Source organism: Anopheles nili, chromosome 3 (assembly GCF_943737925.1).
Source record: "Anopheles nili chromosome 3, idAnoNiliSN_F5_01, whole genome shotgun sequence".
Lineage (NCBI taxonomy): Eukaryota > Metazoa > Arthropoda > Insecta > Diptera > Culicidae > Anopheles > Anopheles nili.
Genome location: NC_071292.1, coordinates 36,883,911 through 36,909,297, shown reverse-complemented (window position 1 = coordinate 36,909,297; position 25,387 = coordinate 36,883,911). Strand labels below are relative to the sequence as shown.

General features: G+C 34.3%; 2 protein-coding genes across 2 annotated transcripts; both read right to left on the bottom strand.

Annotated features, from left to right (window-relative positions):
* Positions 1-1,539: 1,539 nt before the first annotated feature.
* Positions 1,540-2,302, bottom strand: LOC128725646 (PITH domain-containing protein GA19395). The gene is made up of 3 exons (XM_053819406.1): positions 2,108-2,302; positions 1,819-2,045; positions 1,540-1,750 (listed from the first exon to the last, which is right to left on the bottom strand). Exons 1-3 carry the CDS (start codon positions 2,300-2,302, stop codon positions 1,540-1,542), a joined length of 633 nt encoding a protein of 210 aa, XP_053675381.1.
* A 6,579-nt stretch (positions 2,303-8,881) lies between these two features.
* Positions 8,882-14,771, bottom strand: LOC128722448 (GTPase-activating protein skywalker). The gene is made up of 10 exons (XM_053816111.1): positions 14,609-14,771; positions 13,600-13,802; positions 13,292-13,496; positions 11,876-12,000; positions 11,475-11,809; positions 11,241-11,409; positions 10,046-10,132; positions 9,403-9,561; positions 9,108-9,328; positions 8,882-9,023 (listed from the first exon to the last, which is right to left on the bottom strand). Exons 1-10 carry the CDS (start codon positions 14,769-14,771, stop codon positions 8,882-8,884), a joined length of 1,809 nt encoding a protein of 602 aa, XP_053672086.1.
* Between the last annotated feature and the right edge of the window lie 10,616 nt (positions 14,772-25,387).

Here is a 25,387-nt window from a genome sequence, read left to right as displayed (position 1 = left end):
CAAGGGTCTGCGCGAGGGCGATGGGCTTGCCTGTCTCCTCTTCAACCTGGCGCTAGAGAGGGCCATCCGAGACTCAGGAGTGGAAACCTCGGGGACCATCTTCTACAAGTCAATCCAGATTCTGGCATACGCTGATGACATAGACATCATTAGTTTGCGACTCTCCTATGTAGCAGAAGCTTACAAACGGATTGAGCAGGCGGCTGAGAGGCTCGGGTTGGAGATTAACGAGGCAAAATCCAAAATGATGGTGGCACCGTCAGCGGCCCTACTAACAAACACTAATGCGAGTCTACGCAGGGGTGATGTACAGATAGGTGTGCGAACCTTTAAAGTCGTCCAAAACTTCATCTATCTTGGGTCAAAAGTCAGCACCAACAGTAGCATAGAAGTTGAATTACGCGCAAGGGTGCTGGCAGCCAACCGGTCATACTACAGCCTGAGGAAACTTCTCCACTCAAAATATCTGTCGCGACGGCTGAAGCTGGAACTAAATAAAACATTCATTCCAGTACTCACATACTCCTCTGAGACATGGACCTTGTCCAAAGCTGACGAAACCATCTTAGCCGCGTTCGAGAGGAAGATGCTCAGAAGGATCTTTGGCCCCGTATGTGTGGAAGGACAATGGAGGAGCCGAGACAACGACGAGTTCATCGAACTGTACGATAGCTTAACTGCGAATTAGACTCGCCAGGCTCTGGTGGGCCGGTCATGTCATTAGATTGGCACCGGACAACCCAGCCCGTAAAGTACTTTGAGGCTGCCGACATGGACAGAGGAGGCGTGGTAGGCCTAAACTGAGATGGAGTGATGGCGTGGATGCGTCCGCCAAAAAGGTCAGGATTAACGATTGACAGACGACGGCGCTCGACCGTGAGCGATTCCGGTTTCTCCTGGAGCAGGCCAAGACCGCCAAGCCGTTAGAGCGCCTGATAAGTAAGTAAGTATAGAGTCACTTCTAATCTATTCAAAGGTTTACCACTTCTTTATAGGCTCGACTATCTAGAGTCATATGCCTTACAGTGAAATACTCTGAATAAAACCGTCCACTTCGAGCAGCAACGATCGTATGTGGAATCTTTCAACAGTTGGTTGTTTGAATGTTAATTTTTATGTTGTTGCACATGAGCTCAGGAGAAATCGACAATTGGTACATGACATCATGTTGTCCTCAACCATAAATATTTAAGCTTGCGTAGAATATTTTATAAAACATAATTTTATTTTAATTATAATAGAATGATAATTTCACTTTATTTGAGCGACCTTCATAGAGACAACATATATGGCATATGCACCTATAATCCATTGTAAATGTTACATTAATCCATAGTCCATATTTGGGTCTTGTAAAAATGGTTTTATCCACAAATTGAATACATTTTTGAGTGATTTTGTGATAATACGCGAGAAGTAAAAGTGACACATTAAGGGCGTATTTTTCAGTTGAAATTTACATTTTGCATTATTTTATTTTTAATTTGTTTAGTAATAATTCGGTACAAACGTTTTTTTTTCCTCAGACGCTCCACTGCCTCATTGAATTTGGTGGTTAACCGAATCAAACAAATTGTGTTTGTGGTCCGCTACGTTAGGTCGTGCTTCATATGCACATATTGTCACGCCGTGATGGTGCGATTCACTAAATTCTCCCTTTAACCCTATATAGTAAACCGTCGTCGTGTCGGCCCCATAACTGCAAGGTATGTGGATTGAAAGATGATGCACATTGGCAAAGGTCACAACCCTATCGAAGAAGACACAATTACAATCCATTCTTGATCTTTATTTACAATTACGTTGATGCTAACTTACTTGGTAGAGTATTCAATCACGCCGTTTGAATCTTTTTCTAATGCAAACTCTTGATCAGCTACTGCAGACGCATCATCGAAAGTCATCTTTGGTCGATTTTTAAACAAACGCATTCTCCTCGGATGCGTCTCATCGTCAGCGCCCAAAATGATGATTCCTTTCAGTTTTATGTTCCCTGTGAATGGTATATTGAAAAGTAGCTCCTCATCGGCATCACTGGTTACGAACTACAATTGGGTAAACACAGCAAAATATTATAAAAATGTCTATTGAATGAAACTAAAACTACCTTGTCATGATTTAAACGATCATTGTATGGCTTGAATACGGTCTTTCCTGATCCTTCTACTTCCTCGTTCAAACATTCGACATTATGCATGTCTATTTTTTCAAATAAACTGTAATGAATTCCAATTTCGAGCTCATTTTCGATTCCTATAGCTTCGTGTTCACAACCCCCGCCATGCGAATGTCCGTGAGGCATTATGCAGGGTAAATATTTGAGTACAATTTTAATCACACAGTTCGTAGCTTGATTTTTCCAGAAACGTAACCAATATCTTCTTATTCGAATAAGTCATGACAGTTCAACACATAGCGATGTTTTGCTCCATGTTTATATTCTTATAGCGCGAATTCGCTGTCAATTTAATGTCTCGGTCCCGTTTACATTACCACTGATTCAGGAGTTCAAATAAACAGAGAGGGGCTTTCCTTTTTTTATACATTCGATTTATATTTTGAGATAAGTCAAACTGATTTCATGTCTAAATTCTTTCATGTCCTCGTTTCTAACACATTAATGAAGAAGTGTTTTAATATCCTCATTAGATTTAACTCGTTGTTGTTTTGTTAACCTGCCGAGCAGGAAAAATAGTCTATTATACTGTGTACTATATTGCTGGTCTACTAATACCAATTGATAATTGATTCATTTGTACACATGATCTGGTGTATTTTAAATTGAATTATGCATTATTAACTGATTATTTATTGGTAAAGTGCTTAAATATTAAATGACATAGTATTGATTCGTTTCACTGTCCATTGCCAACTGGATGTCATTTCCTAAATCCTTCTTAAAACAAAATTGGTACATACAGCACGCAGCGCATATTTTGGAGATACTTTAACAATCATTTCTTCAATTCATTACAATCAAGAATCATTTCTCTCAACGTAAGTCGAGCATAACTTTTAATAATAGTGTATTTTGTATCTACAAAAAATCAGTGTAAAAAGTATGGTGTCAAATTAAACATTGATAATTCAACGGGGAAATTCGAATCTCAACGACCTATGCCAAAGAAAATAATGCACGTATATATTGTACAATTGACTTTTATATTTGTATCGTAGATCGAAGATAAGAATACTTGACGCTATTTCTTGCAATAAAACGGAAGATGAAAGATACATTTTATTCCTCGAACAGGCGTCATAAAGAAGAGCTCCATGAACGGGTAAAAACTATGATATTACCATGGGTCTCTACTGCTGTATTCCTAGATTCTCGATCAGCTCGCTTGACTAAAAATTCATCTCAATATGCTTATGTGGCCATTCGTGTCGAGCATATTAGCGGAACGAAAGGAAAACAGGGCCCATGACTCAAAATCAAATATTCCTCAGAGCCATACGCTTATGCAACGGCCGTGACAAATAACGATGGCTGCATTACTACTTCATGTACGCTTCCGCTTTTTCCTGCTTTGGTGCTCATAACCAAGGAAACAACACCTCTCCTGTGTGTGCTCGTTTAGTACCGAATTCATGCCACTCGTTTAAATACACCATATGAGCCCGAAAGCGTTGCTGCCTGGTCTGCCCCGTTTCTGATGCAAGTATCACTACCGCAAGGTTTTTAAATTCATACACTGGGTCAATAGAGTCGATAAAACCGTATCGGTTTAACTACCTGGTTTTGGTAATTTATAAATATTAGACCTTTTTATGATTATTAGTAATAATTCTAGTACTCACATATTCCTGTGAGACATGGACTTTGTCCTATGCTGACGAAACGCTGTTAGCCTCGCTCGAAAGAAAAATGCGCGTTTTGGATCTGTATGTGTGGAAAGATTATGAAGAACCCTCTATAAAAGACATGTTAACGTACAGGGCCGGATCTGGCACGTGAAGCACCAACGTAAACATCGATTATTATGTTTTGTATAGATTGTTGTGTAGTTTGCAAAAAAATATGAGCAATTTGTATTTGTTTTGTGTGTGCATTTTTTACTACTTAAGTTTAAACACCATGTTAAACCCCCTAGAAGTCGGAACAACTGCTGAGTATTATTTGCTTATAGCATTATATGCATTATTAGCAAAAATAAGAATCACGAACCTAAACAATTTTTTTTTCAAATTTGTATGCTATTGTTTGAATATAATGCACATTATTATACATTTTTTATGTATATCGAAATATAACCGGGAATGAACTACGCCTCGTATAACTATTAATTTAAATCATGAAGAACGGCCAGGCAGGATTCAGGTATAGTAAGATAGGATTTACAACACAGAAGTAATTTTTGTTAATTGTTCCCCCGCAAGATCCTTTTTGTTTGCAAACCGGCCCCCAAAGCAAAATGAATTCAAGATCACTGCTCTTTTATTTAAATTTTAATGATAGATTTCACAGAATGCTTGGGCCCCTTCCTGCTTCTGAGTTCGCTGGCTTGGAACAAAGAGGAAGTACCGCTCCCGCGTGCTTATATGAAACCGGACCTACTAGTCGTCACTTCATGATAGTTTGATGAAAGCTTCAATAAGTCGAATATACCAGACCAGAATGCTCGAACAGCAGTGCTTACTTAAAATATGCACTTCAATATAGATGGATAAGGCCTTTTTAATAAATTTTTCATTGAGTATATGGGTGACATCCAACAAACGTAAAGAGTAGAATGAAAACGTTTGAGTCTTAGAATAAGATGAAAGTTGCCGATTCGAAAAATAAATGATTCATAAAATTATGCACAGGAAGAACGTTGAGATTTGGATTGAAGTAAAATGGGTGTGACGATTAGCAAAAAAAGAAGATATTTTGAGTAAAAGATTACAAAAATCATTTAAAAAATAGCAAAGAACGTATTCTACGCTGAGAGGTAATATTTGTGATGAATGAGGGAGCGTGGCGGAAACGTAATGAAATAATAAAGAAATAGGGTTATTCGAAAAGAGAAGAGAAAATATGAAGATGATAGATGATTTTGTGATTTTCCGGAATCCGTCACAGTTTGGTTCCACGCGTTCCTTTTTATGGCAATGCAGCGGGAGCGTGTTGGCTATGATTAAGAGATCCAGGGGCGTATTTATAGGGTGAATGGGAAATAAAACAGAGAATTAAGGTTTCATGTTTTTATATGGTGAGGTAAAGAGACAAAAATGATATTTCTAGGAAAAGGTATTGTTTGGAAATGTAATTATGGGTTTAACAGTGTGGAAATGGATTAAATGAATAAAATCAACAATATAAGGCTAATAACCAACAATCGCAATGCAAGCAATAATTTATTTCAAAAGGTGTACACCGGGAGGTATTCCGAATAGATACCTTCGAAACGAAACAAACAATTGGGAGAGATATAACGGTTATCTTTAGGTTTTTGTGTCGTTTTCAACTATCCTTGAAATCGATCTACTAATCACAACGATGTCAAAGAAAGCCAAATAGACAAATAATCATCACTTTAAATTTTAAAAACACCTTTTATTGATTGGCTTCTAGCCAACTAATAACTCTAAATTTTAGAGAATTTGCACGAAATCCATATTGTTGCCACGTTGGAGTAACACTGAATTTGGTTAGTTCGACGATAAATGAGGACAGATGACCGGACAAGAAAAAAGCTACGTATACCGAGCAAAGCATAAGCGACACAGAATATAGACTATGCGAATACTAAAACACGATTACTACATGGCTCACGTTAACATTTCGGATATTTCGGGTATATTTGTGTAACACGATGAATGTTTTTGCCTTATTTTTTCATATTATTATTTAATATTATTCCATGCATTTTAACTTAAATATATTGCGTTCAGTAAGGTAAAGCTTTCACATAAATAATATTCTTTAACAAGCGTAACAGTTTAAATCGTAATATAATAACCATACGTTAGAAATAATTACACTCAACTATGACAATCTGATTCTGATGTTCATAGTATATGTATATCATCACAATGCTCTTTTGCTTCACTAAATCTATCAACCCATATTCATTAGTTGAATGTGTTCGATGAAATCAAGCGATGAATGTATGCAAATTACATTCAAAGGAAATAACAATGATACTCAAACATAGCTCGAAATTTTATCAGAATTATAATTGCATTTGTTACATTTAACGATTTCAAGGATCGCAAGTATCCCCTTTGTTATTGTTTGCTGTGCTCTCGTTTGATATCATACATCTTTTGAAAATTCAAATAATTATACTGAACTGGTATGTCAAACAAGCACATACTTTCTTATTTCCATATGCTAACAGAACAGTACATGATTTCCGTTCCCTAAAACTAATATCTGTTGCAATGCAAATCTGACAACATTGAAAAATATTTACGTTCAAATATTTCTTTTTTACAAAGAGAATTGCAATGGCGTGAATATATTGCTAAATACATACAGCTAGCCACACACATTAATATTTCAATGAATATTTGTTTCATCTGCAGAAAGATGAAAAGGAATCACGAATTATGCACGGATACATTCATATATGGCTGAACGTTATCAAAGAACTTAGCAAAACATAGTTTTTGTTATGTTATATATTGATAAGATCTCACAATTTGACTGATTAAGGCATGCGAGAGCTAAGCATGTGATTGAGACAGAAAAATTCATATCAATTATTCGGCTTCATGTCCTTTTCATTCTGTCATTGTTCATCTTTAATAGGCTTTATTATATGATGATCATATTATATCATATTTATATGATAGAACAACATGCTGATAATGCTGAATGATCAAAATAACGAAGCGATCAGTAGTAACGTAATTACTCCATTCCTCCAGCCTAACGAACTGCACACGTATCATTGAAGGAAAAACGTAAACAGCTTAGTGACATCAATACAATGATGTTTAGATACAATGTTGTTTCAATCTTTATAATTGTTCAAAATTTGGGTTTGCCAATACGACTAACGTTTTACCATGGAGTATTATGCTAAAAAAATAAATTATTCTTACAATGACTTTCCATTTCAATTTAACATATAAAAAATTTATCGAAATGTTATAGGTTATTTTAATTTATTATTAACGTAATAATTTCACCCAAACGCCATATCAACAATCTAGCACTATTTTCTTTTGATTTTTTATTTTGCTAATTCAATTAGCTTAAAGAGGAACAATCTAAAATTTGATACTTGTGTTATTACCAAATCGTTTCGAGAGAAAAAAACAAAAATATATGAAATATGATTCTATAGAACTTATTCAGATTGGGTGATCGATAATAAAATTTGCACGGATGTATTGTTTTAATGAAATGGAAAAATGGGACCGATTGGAATGTAATTCCTTTCTTTTTTCATACACATACTGACCGCTTTTGCGAATTATGTCAAAGTTGCCTCTTGCTGTTGACAATAATGCTTTGTATATGTTCGATAGATAGCATGACAAATTACGTATGATTAACAGTGCTACTTAAACTGGGACATACAATTGCTTACGCTACTTTTCGTTATGTTTTTCTTATAATCGTTTTCGTTACTTCGTTGTGTTATGTAATGTTGTTTGAGTGTTACTTTTCATCCATATTGTAGACTATATTCCGATCAAATAAAATCATTCATCAACCTTGAACAATAATGATTATTAAGATATCAATTACAACAAAACATTAGCTATGAATCATGAAGTTTTTGTTTAAATTGGACTCAATAGACCCCATAAAATAAGACCTATAAAAGTTTAGCGCTAAACGAAAGGGTACGTTGAACGAGGTAACTCAACATGTAAATCATTTTAACTTTGAGAAATACAGTTAGAAAATCTACTCTGGGATTGTTGGAACAAAAAAATTAGCGATGAAATAGACATCTATGCAATACGTTGTTTGAGTATGGCTTTTTCAATTGAACACATATACACAATTGGGAATTCCAAAATTGGCGTGTAATACTCAAAACGCAATAATAGAAGCAACATTAAGCGGGGTCAAACTGTAATGTTTTAATTCATTTCCACTTAAATTTATAAGGTTTAATGTGGTTTATTTAGGGGGTGCTCGATAGCCGAAGCGTTTGCGTGCGGCTCAAACACGATAGTATCGATATCGAATCTCGTCTGAGCCTCCCCCGTACGCAGGACTGACAATCCAGCTACGAGTAATTAAAAGTCATGAAAACCTTGGCTAAGGATAGCAAGGTAGGCCCATGTCGTTACGACGTGCTCAATTTAGAGCGAGCCAGTAAAGCAGAATGTGGTTTGTGTTAAAAAAAGAGAAAAAAACAAAAATCTAAACAAAATTAAGTTGAAAACTGAAATTGCACATGCGTTATAAGTTCTTCTAAATAAATGGTAATGTATTTTAACAGCTCGATACCATTTATTAAGAGCCACGCATATGTTGTTTGTCAACAAAATAAAACTATCTTCTCTTTATATTGATGTTCTTATTATAGCCGGTCAATTGAAACAAATAACAGTTAAAAATAATCCACAGCTCCACACACAATGCAAAACAGTGCCGCTATCACTATTGAAAGAAAATAAACAACTCATATGGCTTGCAGCTCTCGAGAGTATTATATAATAATGGCAAAATTGTTCGAACGTCAACGGTCTTCTAACGTGTGGTCTTTTCATCGGCTATTAGAGGATTTAACGATTAACTGATTTTGAACTTTTTTTAATTTATCTATATATTTTGCAGCCTTTTTTTGAGTGCCAAAAAATTATGAGACGAAATCAACGAGATCTACGAGGAAATCGAGTTTGGTTTCAGCTTCGAAATAGGCTAGTTTAATACTCGAATGATCGAATGTAACTGATACGTACGCCTCATTAACCCAAAAAAAATATTTTATGCTCCTACAAATCCATACACTTCTAGAACTCGTATCTCAAAGTCACCAGAAGCGCAGAGCGGTGGATTGTTAAACGTTTGGCAACGATCGGTCTTACCAAACCTTATATTTTCATCCATCCAAATAGCTTGCCCTTCTCTGGAACAAAACAATGAATACATTCATGATCCAAATTAAACCGTATTTACTTGTTTCAAATTTCTTTAGTAGGCTCATACTCACCCGCCGCCTATAGTTATCATCTTTGAATCTGCTGCCATAAACAGTTCAGAAGCATGACCCAGCCCAGTGTCACCTTCAATGCCAACCCATGGATATTTGGCCCGTTCGGGATAAAGCGAAAAAAGAAAAGTTTCTCCCGTGCCAAAATATGCTTGCCTTTGTCCACGGTCGTCTTTTAAATTACGTTCAAACCATCTAGATGAACAATATGCTCCAAACACCTGAAATAAAAGATTGAAGTATTAAAAAAAACATAAACGATCTACTCAATTGACGTTAGAAAATATCAGCTTACTTCGTTGTTGCAGGTTTTAATCATTAACAGTGTCGGCTCATGTTGTTCTACCCGAACGTAAAACGTTGTCAAGGAACATCCGTGCTCTTCCGTAGTATACAATAGCACGGGTTGATACATTGTTATTCTTACAGGTAACCAGGACCATAATGTAAACAGCTGCAGAAAATTGATTCAATATGTTATTATATGCTATATTATGTTTTTGTGCATAACACATGTTTAAACCTAGCTATGGTAACATTTTCTCAAAAAAATAGAGCACATACGAATAAAATATAAAATTAGTAATAAGTATATGACATCCCGTATTAATGATGTTGTAACCAACAATTAAAAAAAATTTAATATTATTTAGCAACAATTAATGTTAAATGGGTAACGACTTCATACATAGAAAAAGAAAACAACAAAACATATGGAAATGCAAAGTTAATCCTTCATTCAAGAAGTTAAATAGACGAAATGCTTAAGAAAAAATAATAAATTCGAAGCCATTTCAACGAAAAAGGAAAAACACTAAAAGAATTTAATTTGAATGAATTAATGACTTCATTTATTATATTACATCTCAGAGATGGCATTCCAGTCGAATGTTCTCAATTATAATATGGTATTCTCACAGCAAAATATATTCACTTACGGTATCCTGATCACAAATTTTGCTTTTTATTGCTTGGGTTGGAAATACTCCCATGGACAACACTCGCACATCAGGAGAATGCGCTCCCTTTACATTTCAAATTATATCAAATTGACATGATTCATACAGAATTGGCCCCCGAAAACCCCAAACCAATAACAAAAAACGATTCATGCATTATTTGTGAATAAATTAGTGTTTTGCAGTACATAGATGATGTTTAACAGGGTATTCCAATATTAAATTAGATTGATATGTCCATTTGATCCATTGATGCAGCATGTGTAGAAGAAATAAGCATGCATGTTAATAACAGGTTCGATTGGAAGTACATTGAACATTAAAATGTTGGATAATCTTAAATTTTTAATACAATCATGAATAAAAAAAATGAAACCTCACAACTACCTAATATTTATTCTATTCTGTTTTATTGTTTCTGCATTTTTATCATATTTTCATTTGCTTTATTCTACTTTGGTCAAATTTCGCTTTTTTAATATTATTCTTCATGCTTATAAGGCTTTTGGTAAAAATTTTACGTCCTTGGGTTAGCAATGAGCAAGCTGTAATAATGGTAATACTGAATGTACGATGTGAATCCTGAATAACACATGGTTTATAAATAATACATTTAATGGTAGGACGATAATCACACGAGATGTATAATATATCCACATATTGTCCATCCACATATTGTACAACAGTCATCAACGAGGCTTAAGAAAAATATGTAAAACTCATTGAGTTCATACCATTGCACGACAGGTATCTAAACCTTCTCGATACTTCTGTGCTTTTCGATTAGTTCCAGATCGAAGTCGGCATGAGACGAAACAAATCAAATCACAATGCGCCGTCCCAAGACGCCAACAAAGCATATGTGTTGTTTGAAAACAAAGAAAAAAAATCAATCCCTCATACACTATGCCAAATATTAAAACTTTTAAAATATAGTAATTTAATGAAATCAATAGTTCTGTTATAATAATGCTAATTAGTTTGACATATCAATTGCACCGAATCATCAACGAAAATTATTTTAATTGCATTACATTAGAAAGGAATACTGTTCTGAGTATTTGGCTATTTTTAGATATAGTTTTTGTTGGCATTGGCAAAATGGAATCTTCACTATTCTTTTTTCTCCATTGTTATACAAATCCAGTTTATATTTGCTAATTATTTTACTTACCTCACGAATCGTTAAGGTGTGAGACATCATTTGTACGTTGATTTGGGATTGACTTGTCGGTAAATTATCGCTAGAACGTGATCTTACCATCTGCTTAGGTCCACTTAGAACTGACTTACTTTTTAGTAGCATTTCAGTCTTCAAAAAAACTCTAGATATGTACGTAGAACTGAAAAGGGAATTGAATTATAGCATTCAATATTACGTTCTGAAAACAATCGGTGGAAATGTTACCTAAGCGCTCTTATACTAAAAGCTGTTCTTAGCAGCTTCGCCGGCGAGACTGGTATGTTTTTACAGAACTTTGGAAGAGCATTATCGATGTCATTTTTAATAGCATCCGTGTCCCAATCAGAGTTACTGGAGGAGGTGACGTGCTTATGAAAAAGTATCAATATAGCTAAAGATACACGGTAGAATATCTTTATTCCTTCATGGAAAAAGCAATCCATCACCCGTACAAGATGCGGAAATGGCAATCCGCCTAGTATCCACCAGCACCAATCCATGAAGATTGATTCCGGTTTCTGTCCGTTACACATAGTAGCTAAATAGCTAACAGCAGATTTCTGCAAGGCCAAAATAAAAATGTAGTTGAATATGAACTTATTTTATTTTTTCGTTAGCTTGCTTACCGCATGTTTTTTGGCAATTTGCATCACAGTCTTCCAGGTGACTTCATACAATAACTTAGTTTGAGTAATAAAAACTTTCTCCTTTGGAGTCACAAGGCTAGCCATGCAATGGTAGCATTCTTCCTCTGAAAAATTAAAAATATTATCAGTTATTTTGAGATTCCAATACTTGATACATATAATATTCAAAACATATAAAAAAAAGTTCTTCCACAAATTTTTAAAACAACTGATTTAGCATTACGCAATTTCATATCATATCGTAAGTAGATAGTTCTGCTTTCTCTATTGAAAACAATATTTCACACGTCAACTATTCTCTAACTATTTATCCTTTATCCTTAAGACTTTAATCTCCTGTATTACACAAGATACCTAAAATGGTTGCAAAAAAACTTTTAATCCAAGCAAATACACACATACTACTAATGTTGCAAATGGATGTTTACATTTAGATTTTAATTATCAACAACTACAAGGACAATTGCGTTTGTTACATATTGCCAGTCATTAAACGCTCCGAGCAAATCATACTCAAACAGCAGTCACAACTTACCAATGATGGTAAGTGCAAGTACGCATAAATAGGTCGTTTGTATGCATACTATATTTTTGAATAAGAAACTTTGCATAATCTGAACAGTCAGGCTATTTGCAATTGTTGAGCATGATCCGTAAGAATATAATTTACTATACATAGTTTCGTGATTAATCGAAATTTGTATTAATTAGTACGTTTGCAGTTATTGATCCTAATCTCAGTCATACAGATCCCTCACGTATTAAGGTACCAAATATTTTGAATCTGTTGAAAACCAATTTATATACATGTAAGATCTAACCTTGTATCGAACGAAAAAGATGGTGTTAACGTGCTCCCACTTGGCATCCTACGAACCGTGATGTGAGATAATTGGCCACTCACGACAGTCGTCAAACGACATGACTGAGTAAATACACGATTTACGTGTGATAGAAGGACCGATATGAACATTAATAACTTGCTCATGCTATTTTTGTTTAACTTGAGTCATAATATTGGTTGCAAATTATTACTTCAACAAAAATAACATCTGCTAACAACAATATTACTTTTACTACAGCTTCTGTAATACTATTGATGCAGCTGCTGCTGCAATTCAGTTATCCATAGTTCTGATAGTAAACTAACTATACATGCGTTAAGTTGAGTAACAAATTATACGAGAAGAGTTATGGCAAGATAATAGTCATTAATTCTACTTTTGTTCCTAATACTGCAAGTTTTTCCACGCGGATTTTGCTCAAAATAGACAGAATGTTTAAACTACACAGAAATGGGCCACGTTAGTGAAAGATGGAAGCATTTTGCGGAAAACATTACGCCTAATCATCCAAAATAAAACAGAAATTTGAAAAACAACGCCATATACATACCGGACATGAAGTGTAACAGAATGGAGGTAATTGGGTATAACGTAGGGCTGTAAGTGATATCCGGGCAGGCATAACCAAGGACACTAACTACTCTATCAGCCACCGCACGTCCTTTTCGCGTAAGATGATAGGGTAGGCAGTGCGTTGAATCGACAAATGGTGGTAGCATTATAGGTTTCTCGGGCAACTCGGTTGTACCAAAAACCTTTTTTAGAAGATAAACATAATAATGTTAGCTTATCAGAATTAAATATCAACAAGCGAATCGTCCTAACGTCAATAGCCGCAGGATTTACTTCAATAGTTACCTGATTCACCATATCCCAATAAAACCCGTCCAGCATCGTTTTGCCGACATGATGTTGAGCGCACAACGCTGGCCACAACTGTGAACGAATCGGTGAATTGGTGGGCCATGAGTTTTCTCTTAACACTATCTTTGCTTCTCGTTTTTTTCCTTGTTGTATCAGGGATTCAACATCTTGAAACGATTTCAAATTTGGTTTTTTTCCTACAAAAAATTGAAAAAAATTGATGATGCATGTCAATTATGTTAAAATTTCATGAATTATATTTTTAACGTATCTGTATATATCTTTTATAAACTTCATTTATATATTTCTAGTCTGTTGAATGTACTTGGGCGACGATGCCATATTCACCCATATTGATCTTATATCCATTTAACTAATAAATATCCAATTATTAGGGACCATAGTATAATACCGACTTTATTCTACCAACACAACTGGCGAATGATCATTTCTTCTCATAAGCCGTAGTGTGCTCAGCAATAAACATGATATTCACATCAATCAATTTAGTTTCTGTACATTAATAGTTAATGTACTCTTGAAATATAGCAACAAAAGCTTTATTATTATGAAATGCTAGTAAATCATTCGTAACTTTATTCGAATACGAATTGGAAAAATTTTTAAATGTGATAGAAGCTTACCATATTTTATCTTACTTCATGAATAATATGAGAAAAATATAGCCAGTCAAAACATTAATTACAATAAAACTTGTACATATTCTGTATATGACAGACGTGAAAAAATGGATCAGTGATTAAACAATATGATATATGTTACATGGTTATCAAAGTTGAAAATGATTTTTTTATAGTATATATTGTTCATTCAATCTCTGCGAATGGTAATTACTATTTATATTATCATAAATGACATTCCGAAGGAAAATCGTGAAGCTTAATGATATATTATACTGCATAACGAATTGTTAACTCGTTTAAATATTTTCACGCCCATCGATAATTGAATATTTCCATACATGAAAACACGAATATCATACCTTTCGATGCTAACAGTTGTATATCAAAACAGGTGCATTTGGTAAGCTTAGATGAGTGTAAATATTGAAGTTCCAGATACAAATCACATTCCGGATCAATATACACAGAAGCACGTTTACTTAAATTTTCTAAAGACATGCCATCTGGTGTGTTGGCAACCATCTTTATTCTGGTCAATTATTATACTGACAGATGTAACTATATTTTTTCCTTCAAAAAGCTGATAATTGCACAACTACTCGCAATGTAACAAAATTCATGATTATTATCTACAAATCACTGCACACATGTTAATTATTCATTTGCACTACCTTATTTGATAAAATGTCTTCACTTCTTATGATAACACCATTCCCGCGATCCAGTACACTAGATTACAATCATCTGGCAGTTTTGTACAAAGAGTTCATCACAAATCGATAATAATCCACACTTAACACTCAAATCTGAATCCATTAGATATTTTCTATTTTAAAACACCATACGCATACAGTCTACATTTGTTGCGCATCACAAAAATACTTTAAAGTAATGGAATTTTTTTTGTGACTGATCCATTCTGAATTACCACGGGTGATGAATTTTCCATCAAATGTCAAACTTTTCAAAAGGCAGCTGCAAGCATCACAAAACAACTTTTTTAATATAACTGCATTGCGGAAAACTATTGGTATGGCTCTGCGCAGATTCAACGATCTCATCTGTACCGATGACAACGATCGAATGATGAGAAGATCGTGTTGGTGTTTGCTACAAAAGTATATACTCAACAAGCACTCAAGTCACATTGGTTTGCTTATTGACTTTGCAAAGCCGCGTGTATTCTGATTGATAAGGACCATCGGCGATAGTCGTGAGTAGAATATGAAAGGTAGTATTTGAGCGTATTGAAAGGTAGTGGTGCTATACATATACCCATTTCGTGTAAATACGAAATATTTCCAGATTATACAATCACAATTTCGAAAAAATCCAAAATCTTTTCATAATAGGAGAATAACAATATATGTTTTCTGATAGCGTCAAACTAAAAAAACCTACTTTATTTTTATTTGAGCCAATTTTTTAGAACCCTTATTTTGGGTTCTGCGTAATCGATATCAACAAATCAATCTCACGTGCGAACTTGTGACGAGATGCTTGTGGTATGAGCCATTGGAAGAATGAGACATTGGTCAAACATAGCACTATAAGTGGCTTTGTTTGAAGATGCTAGCAATCTAACTTTCTCTTTAAGGAGAAATTTACTAGCTTACAAGTACAAACTATTAAAGGAAAAAAAGGGTATGTTAGTTTGTATATTGATGTGAAGATATGTATAAATATTATACACAACTACAACTGCATTCAATTACAATAGTATTAAAACTCAATCCGACCTTGTTGCGAATCAAATATTAACCTGGTCACAGTCGTTATGGTAATGATTCATTATGATTCAGTCATAATGATTCTCCACTATCACAAAAATGGAATAATTATCTAATAAGGCATATAATGCATGTTATCGTATAAGACGAATTCATTTTACAGTTTACAATAACCTTTTATGAATTTTTACGCCTCGTCACACAACTATAAACAAATTATATGAGTTTAAAGAATCTTCTATTTTAAACTTTCCATCCAATCCTTAAACTAGCTATCAAACCTGAAACAAGGCACAGTTATTTGCACATCACTGAAACAATTCTGCATCTTCTTTCTGCTTCATGAATTTTAATTTGTCTTTGCTTTACTTGTTATCATTCACATTTCAAACTTCCATAGTTATGACAGATAAGGCAATAAGCAGTCGATTTAAAACGCCAGTTTTTGTTTCAGTTAGCAAAAATGCTTCATCGCATGCTCCGTTATGGGTTGATTTATTTTGAATGCGGCGCAAAATGTGTGACTTTGCAACACGGGCCACACGTGTGGCGCTTCCCCGATCAATGCATTGAATGTAACATGATATATCATCGTATCGACAAATACTTGAGTTTTGGAGGTTTTCTTATTATGTCTTATAATGCAGCAGCTTACTTGCATTTCATTTTTCATTTCCCACGGAGACAAAAAATTTCAATTTCACATTCAATAATATGGTTGACTACATATTGCTCTCACATATCTATTTTTTTCTCTTGGAGTTTACATATTACTAATACAGTTTAAAAAGATCGAAAATCTATTATTCACAACAGATGAGCCTATTCTTAAAAAAAACACTGCCCTACATAGATTACTATATCATTACTTTTTATATGAATAACGACCCTGGTACTTGTCATTTATACCGCAAATTACAAATCATCATAATAATAAGTTGATCATACTATTCTGAAATGCACTTAAATTTTCACTTCCGATATGCACTTACAATTAAATATACACCTGCAATTCATTCCGCTCAAATGCTATGAAGTATCATTTTATCTCTCCTTTTCCTTTTTTTCCTTCCAAATAATATAAACGAAAAATATGTACTAAAAATAATACCGGAATAATATTCCTGATAATTTACTTTCTTATTACTCTTGCATTGTTGTCACTAAATAAATCACGCTTCACCACGCTGCATTTAATAACAGAAACAGAACAGCCTCATACATGAGAACGATGAGAGCGCGAAATGTGGTGACGGCGGACAAGATTAATCAGTGCTATAAATAAATTCGTTCAATCGGTCTTTGCGAGCGCACGATTTCACAGAGGATCACCCTTATGTCGTACGATAAGACGTTGTATAACTCAAACTGTAATGCACCACATATTTATAAGCTAGTAGCTTCCATGAAACAAATACAGGAAAATAAATACAGAGATTGCAATTCTTTTTTTGCTTGGGATAATTTAAACTTCATTGTCTACTTATTAATAACTCACAAATCGTACGAATACTACACTACCAATAATTTGCTGATTATCAACGTTTGTAGAAGAAAATATCTTAACGCGTAAACAACGACACAAATTACAATTTCACAATAGATATCGTTACAATTCAATATTTCCGCTGAGATTTCCACCGATCAAACCTAACTCCCGATATCTTGAGACAACTGCAGTCTAACACCACCGCGCAAACTGTGAACCGTTCGGAGAGTTATTCAGAGAGCATTTCAAAGAGCACCTTCTATCTGTTTTGCATTGAATGAATGACACTATTCTCTAATACTACCACAAAACTCATGTATCAGGCATACACAGCACAATAGGGTTCTTCAACTGAGATTATTTTTGTATTAGCTGTTTCATACATTTACGTCTCCAAGTTGGCTCTCAACTCACTCTTAATACAACCACTATCGAAAACATTTGTCGTTACACATCTTATATTTTCTATCTTATACAAACAAAATATCACACAAGCATTTTTGATCAGGAAAATGGGTTGAAAAAAGTGAGTGAGTGATGTTCTGAATTAACTTTTTGTTACTCGTAGCATTATTATAATCATTAGTATTATTATCATCAGTATTAATATTGTTATTGTTACTACTGTTATTATTATGGCAGATCATTAGCAGCAAGAGCTGCACTAAATCATCAATACCTCAAAAAGCTGTTAATTTACCAGTCAATTTATCCGACCTGTTAATTAATCAATCCAAGTAAAACTTAAAAAATGTCAAAAAGTAGCTATGTAACAACATTTTTATTACAACATTAAAAAAACGTTACAAATTGCCATATGTTAAAATATAATAAACATAGAAGTGCTTTATAGCATTTAAAACACTTCTCAACATTGATGAAGCTTGAGCTTAATCATTTCAGAAAAACAACTATCGTCGCCGCATTCACGCGTGAACACACACTCTATTCGAATGCCGGCTGCTTGTAAACAGATGCTATGTAATCGTACAGCCTTTAGTCGATTTTATGACCTTAAGATATCTGAATTATCTTTCACAAACGCATGAAAGCCTGCCTTCGCGTTATATAATACGCTGCAATAAAATTATCTAGAGCAGTCATTCACCGAACTGCATTACTGTTACTGTGGACTAGAACATATACCCAACGATTATAAGATTAAACAAAATAAATTGATTTATTAAAACTGTTAACTCTTTTTTCAATTTTGAGTAGAGCCTTATATTTGCTCGTGTTTTTATGCAAGATACAATGCTGTACTTTTTCTTTGTTTACACAGTTCAACTGAAAACATTATAATGGTGTTTTACATCTACTTTATCTTATTCTCAACCATCTATGCTGTAAATAGATTACTACCAAATAAATTTGCGGGAAATGTGAGGTAATTGTTTACGTTTTTTATCGAATTATAGTACCGTTTTATAAAACTTACGAACAACTCCTAATACTATCTTATCTATCAAACAGACCAACACCACTTGTCTTTGCCAACGATTTTAAGTCTTCTCACACATTCAAGGAATCCAATGAAGCATACCGGTTTTTCAAATTCAACCACATACTGCTGCAAATTGACACTCATTTCATACATTGAATTTTCTATAGCAAAATACGGATTCAACAATGTTCGTACCAACCGAACAAACTGATTGAGATTCTATACGCTTAAAACTGTCAATAAACACAACACAAGCCACAGTCCTGTACATCTTCTTGAACGTCCCATCACTAATACTACATTAAAACACCCACGGCATGTGTGCCAGTCACGTGGTTGTAATCAGCTGATACCATCAACAACACTCCCCATACAACGCTCCAGACTTCAAGTTCACATTCCTATTTAGAGACGCTCCGCCATTCTAACTTCTATCTAAACTACAGGCGTACTAAAGTTCTTATACCACACTAGCCCTGCAATCCCTACACCTTGGCAGGACGTGTTCGTGTTGTTGCAGTTTCTTTGGTATATTTTATTACAAAAAATGAGTACTACAGCATTACATTATATTAAAAAAAACGATCTTCCCATTGCATTGCAGAGCCATCTGTCTGTGAAAACATGCGCAGCATGATAGATATCAGGGCACTGCAGTTCATCTCTGCTTAAAGAATCACACCTCTGCTTAATGGATATTTCAATTCTGTCATTCAAAAAAGAATTTTTGTCTTATCTTGCGTGAAGATCTGAAGCAAGAAATGTTTATACAAAAAAATACACCTCTACGTAATGACGAGCAAAAAAAAATTTTTGCATTATGTAATTAGCTTATAACACATGACATCGAGATGTTATTTAGTTATCCTTTCTCGTACGATGCACGCAATCTTATACATGTTTGAGTCCATGATTAAACTAATTTCGATCATACTCACCAGGAGGAGTATCGGTTAATACCGAAATATTAGTAGTATCGACATGTGGTGCAAATGCTTCATAGATGTCAGATTCTTCTTCGATTCCGCTCAACTGTTCGGCTCCAATAGCATTCACTGGCATGGTGAAGGGTTAATGAGACGAAAATCACTGAATTTCCTTAAAAACTAATCACTCCGTCAACACTCTTCACTACACGATGACTCGCTTAACTAACACACGTATACAGTCTTTTATTACAGACACATGAAATCATTTACTACACGATAATAACAATAGCCAGCTTTCAATGTGCTTTCCTAGCAACAAGCCCTCGGGACGCAGGGTGCACACTACATGAATGCACTAAATTATTATTGTTGGAGTTCTGTTGTCTAAAGTTGGCTCACTTATGGCGACGACCTACGAATGAGTTCGTGCCTTTACAGGTGACAATCTGCCTGGCTAGCTATCTGCACTGTATCGATACTGTCGTAGTTCATTGATAATACAGAACGGCTCTACGCATTCACAGCTTTTACGATAAGGGTTTATTTGGCGTACCAATACACTATCACTGACTGATTGTTAGAGTTAACTTTGAGATGTTCTTGGTTCAACTCGAATTTGTGCACATTTTATAACGAGTCCTTTTGTGTGATCGTAAAAGAACGCAGGAAATATGTTTTATATTTGGTTGCTACGATCACTAATGCAAAACCTGTGACTCCTTTCCATATATCCAGGTATTAATTACCAATTACTGAATGATGAGGTACTGGTTTGTAACGTGCGATAATTTCAATAATTTTGTATGGTCAAGTTAAGCCTTTGGATGCTACAACATTGGTTTAAGGAGGATCCAGCATGACTAGAATACAATATGACACGCTTAAAAATTGTTGCACATCTCTAATTGCCGCTGACCACGCTTTTTTCTAATCGGTACTCATGCATAACGCAGAGATTCCGCAGTAGTAAAACTTTTATTTGAACCACTAACACGACACTTTACATACACATAGGCCGGATAAAGATATTTGTCATTAGCAGTTGTGATCCTTATGACATAACTCATCAAGGGGACACCAGCACCCCAGGTCGAATGCGAAATGAATGCATTTCGTAGAAAGGTTATGGAAAGTCTATGTAAGATCTTCCAAGAACATGATGAAACCTGAAAAAGAGAAAACACAAAACCATATTACATAATATATATATATATATATATATATATATATATATATATATATATATATATATATATATATATATATATATATATATATATATATATATATATATATATATATATATATATATATATATACTATACATCATAAATATAAATTCTAACTCTCACAGTAACGCAAAAGCATTAAATTAGCTCAAGTTACCAAACATGGTTAAGCTGGCACTGACATTTCTATGATTTGCTCACCAACAGTCTTCCATAAATCTCCTTGCGATCAGCACTTCAAACACAACCAGTCACCATATATTACCCCAATAGGTAAAAAGATCCTCATTTGATGGTTCTATCTCGATACCATATCGTACATAGATTTGATTTTTGATTGAGCAATAAAAAATCAATCACAAATCAATATCACACCGATATACGCCAGCTATAAAAGGTAGCATCTCCAAGCACGGCACATATCGACTGCACGTGCTGCATCGTGGATGCGAATTGAAAAATCCAGGCTAATTACACTAGTTGTTGCTTTCGATATGGAATATGCAACCTAAAATGACTAAAACTGCGCGCAAAATGATACTTATTCCGCATCAGTGACCAACTATACTGGTCACTGGTGTCAAACTATTTAGATCCAAAAAATGATATTAGTAGCTCGTTTATCGAGTTTTATAAATTGATCTAAAATTAATTTTTAATTAATAATTTATTGTAGTATTAGCCATAAACTGCAATGTTAAATGAAGTGAAACTGTATCATTCTAGTCAAATGTTTATTTTCATAATATTCAAATTCAAATTCATTTCAAAATCATGTTTATAATATTCATATTTGCAATCTAATATTGCGATATACACATGCGAAAAAGACCTCGACGTATGCGCATCAAAATAAATCAAATTTATTCTAAGCAAACTAAATTTAAAACAAACTTATACATGTTGCGTATGGAAGTATTTCTTTACTTATTTTTTCTTTGAAATTTGAACGCGTTCTTTTGTTTGGTCAACAATTTAGATTTTGGACATAGATGACACTATAAAAAAGGTGTTAATTTTATAAAATAAAGTTGTATTCACTTTCAATTATAAAGAAAGAGGAAGGGAAGAGGGTAAAAAACAGAACCAAGGTAATGCATCCTTCATATTTCCAAAGAGAACCTAATCAAAGTTTCGAATTATTGTTGAAACCATAAGGCGAATAATTAAGAGAAAAATAAGCACCATAAATGGTCTAAAATTAGAAATTGTTTATCCCCTAGAGAAAAACAACAATGCATTCGATACAAATAATTCAAATTCAAACCGTGTACATTCATGAAGATCGTAAACATCAAGTAATCAAAAATCTGATTTGCTCTTTGCCTCTTGAGGGCGTGACAAATAACATGATAAATAAACACTGTTTGAAAACTCATTTTGTATCGCTTCCTTATCACTGGTTAAAGCTCGGCAATACAGATCTTACATTCGCCATACTAGGGTACGCCCTGGGCCTTCCTTCCATTAAAAATTATCAAACATTTCAACAATTTTTTTAATTACCTTTGAAATTTATATATATATATATATATATATATATATATATATATATATATATATATATATATATATATATATATATATTTTAATATATCTCTATATTTTTAGACTGATGGTTTCAGTAAATAATAATCAATAATTAAAACATATTCAGATCTAATAGAGCTTATTATGTAGCATCCACTTTCAACTTATATTCTGGAAATTACTTCCAACGAATAAATGTGATAAATATTACTTTAGCATCAAAATTACCCTTACATTACATCAACTCAATAGCTATTTATTTTACACTTCGCCTCAAAAAAATGTAAAGAACTGTGATGTAACTAATCGATAAAAAACCACTGAGAAATAAAGCATCAAGCGAGGGTGTTCACCGTCTAACAGTTGCGTGCAAAGTCATGTAGACTAAAGCCTTTGGGGAGAACAGTGACGCCATCATGACTAATCGGTCGCCGGACTACGTCATATCAGGCTTAGAAACCGAACCAAGATGTGACTAACATTATGTTGAAGTATCGATTTTGCTTCGACTTTTCTTCTGGTTTTGCGATCTCTACGCAAGATCGTACTAATAACAATAGAGCTACTACGTAACTACAGCAATTTTGCCAATAATTCTTTATCTTTTTTTAACATTATCTAATATACAACGATTACTTTTAAGTAAACCATGTAGCACAAATCTAATTCCCCAGTACAAAACAAAGAACAAGTTAACTAATTTACAGTTTATGTTCTTGATACAAAAACTTACGTTGTTCATGTTATTAGTTGCTTAAAACTTTTCTACTTTGAAATGACTGATTCCATTAACACAAGATTCCTTTCAATATAATTCTATTCTAAATCAACAGAGAATTATAGGATGATTACTAAAACAAAAAAAAGGGACGTAGAAACAACAATTTTGTTTGAAACATCCATCCGTAACCTGCTATTCTAAGTACGGCTATCCCTAACCTGTTATACTAAGAAAATACCTACTAAGTGATATGAAAACAGCCATTAGACAAGAAATATATAAACTGCTTACCTTTCGCTTTAATCACTAACGTTAGAATTAACGTTTACAAAAGGTGTTACTTTATGCATCAACTCTTCTGTGGCCGGGTTGCTCGAATGCGTCGATATATCCTCACCAAGAAGAATAGCAATCGTTTGCTTGCACAGGCTATCCGGCGGGATTCTCGTGGAACAGTTTAGCGCAGTTTTAACAGTGAATTGCTGTAGCAATTTGCTTGCAACAAATTATCGCAATCAGTAAACCGCCTTTCCAGTGCAATTCGCGGCACAGTTTTCTTGCGCACGACGTTCCTACCAGTGAGACGGATGATGGGGAGGCCAGATTTATCGGTTCTCGCACCAATTTTGGTAAGCTGGTAACTTGTGCAATATCATACAAACACTGTTACAATATCCGATATAGTAAACTTCACGGCCAAAAATCTCGCTGCATCGATTTGCTCGAACCTCACACGGTAAGGATTCTGCAATTAAACAACGTAAGTTGAATGGCCAAACACTTGACAAGCTTTTCACACTGCTACTAAATCATTCAAAAACATAATCAATTAGACAATTTGAACAATTCTAAAACAGACCGGGCACACCAACAAAGCAGCACAGCAATCAAATCTTCATCATCAGCTAACGTTAACATTTTGCATCATTTTTTTAATCGTTTTTTTTTTTTGGTTAACCGATATGGATAATTTCTGCTGCGAAACTTGACAGCTAGCTGAAGTTGACTATAGTACACTGCTGACTTATTTGCTTTTTTCAAAGCAATGTTTTAATGTTGTTGCTCTTGTTTATGAAAACTATCAGTCAACATTGAAAAATGTGTTACCCTAAACTCCTATCACCAGCGTAAAAAAACACATGTTGCCTGCGCAGTGAAAAAACGCAAACATGAACAAATCACTTTTCACCTTTATCAGACAAGGAAATTTTGCTTCCTCCTTCTGAAATCTGGTCTGAAAATTCTGCAATCAAACGGACGATGGTTCACTTCATTCACGTTTCTGCACCGCGAGAAAGATAAAAGAATCATTCATTTGACTACTGGTGATCAATGCAAAAACACTGAGTATAACCATTAGGCTACGAATTCACGAAATTACGAAGAAGTTTGTACATAAATCTTGCGCACTCTACGTTTCTTCCCTGTACACTACTGGCACGCACACATATGCACACCTATCAAGGAGCTGTCAGATATTCCTGTCAATTGCCCAGCTGACAGTAACAGACATTACGGATAATTTTTTAAATAAAATGTACATGTTTTCTCATTTACCACTCATAAGAGGCGCGGCGTTGTTCGCACATATTCGTAAGAAATGACTATCTACCAAAAATAAACATTCAAAATTTAAATATGTGTTTCAGAACTACGTACTACCCAACACGAGCCTCATGATCAACGTTAAACACCTTGAACTCTAACGTAACGTAGAAACGTAAAAATAAATATGCAAAACATACCGGTAACCACAAATCTTGTTATTTATATAAGAACGCCCTGGCCGTATTTAGATTTGAATAATTATTAGTGAGCTGAAAGGCATTTCCTCCCAACTACAAATCTTAGCATTGAAACTATTTCATAGCTTCTTCGAAGAACTCAAACTTTTTTTAATTAAATTTTTCCTTTATTCACCATCGTTCATAACAATAAGGGTTAACGATTAACATTTCAAAATTTTGTGGTCATTATGGAAGAGCGACATTAGTCAGAATAAAAAAAAACCTAAGAAATTTCCTTATTTATTACCTTATTCACAAACAATTCTGGTATGTATAGGA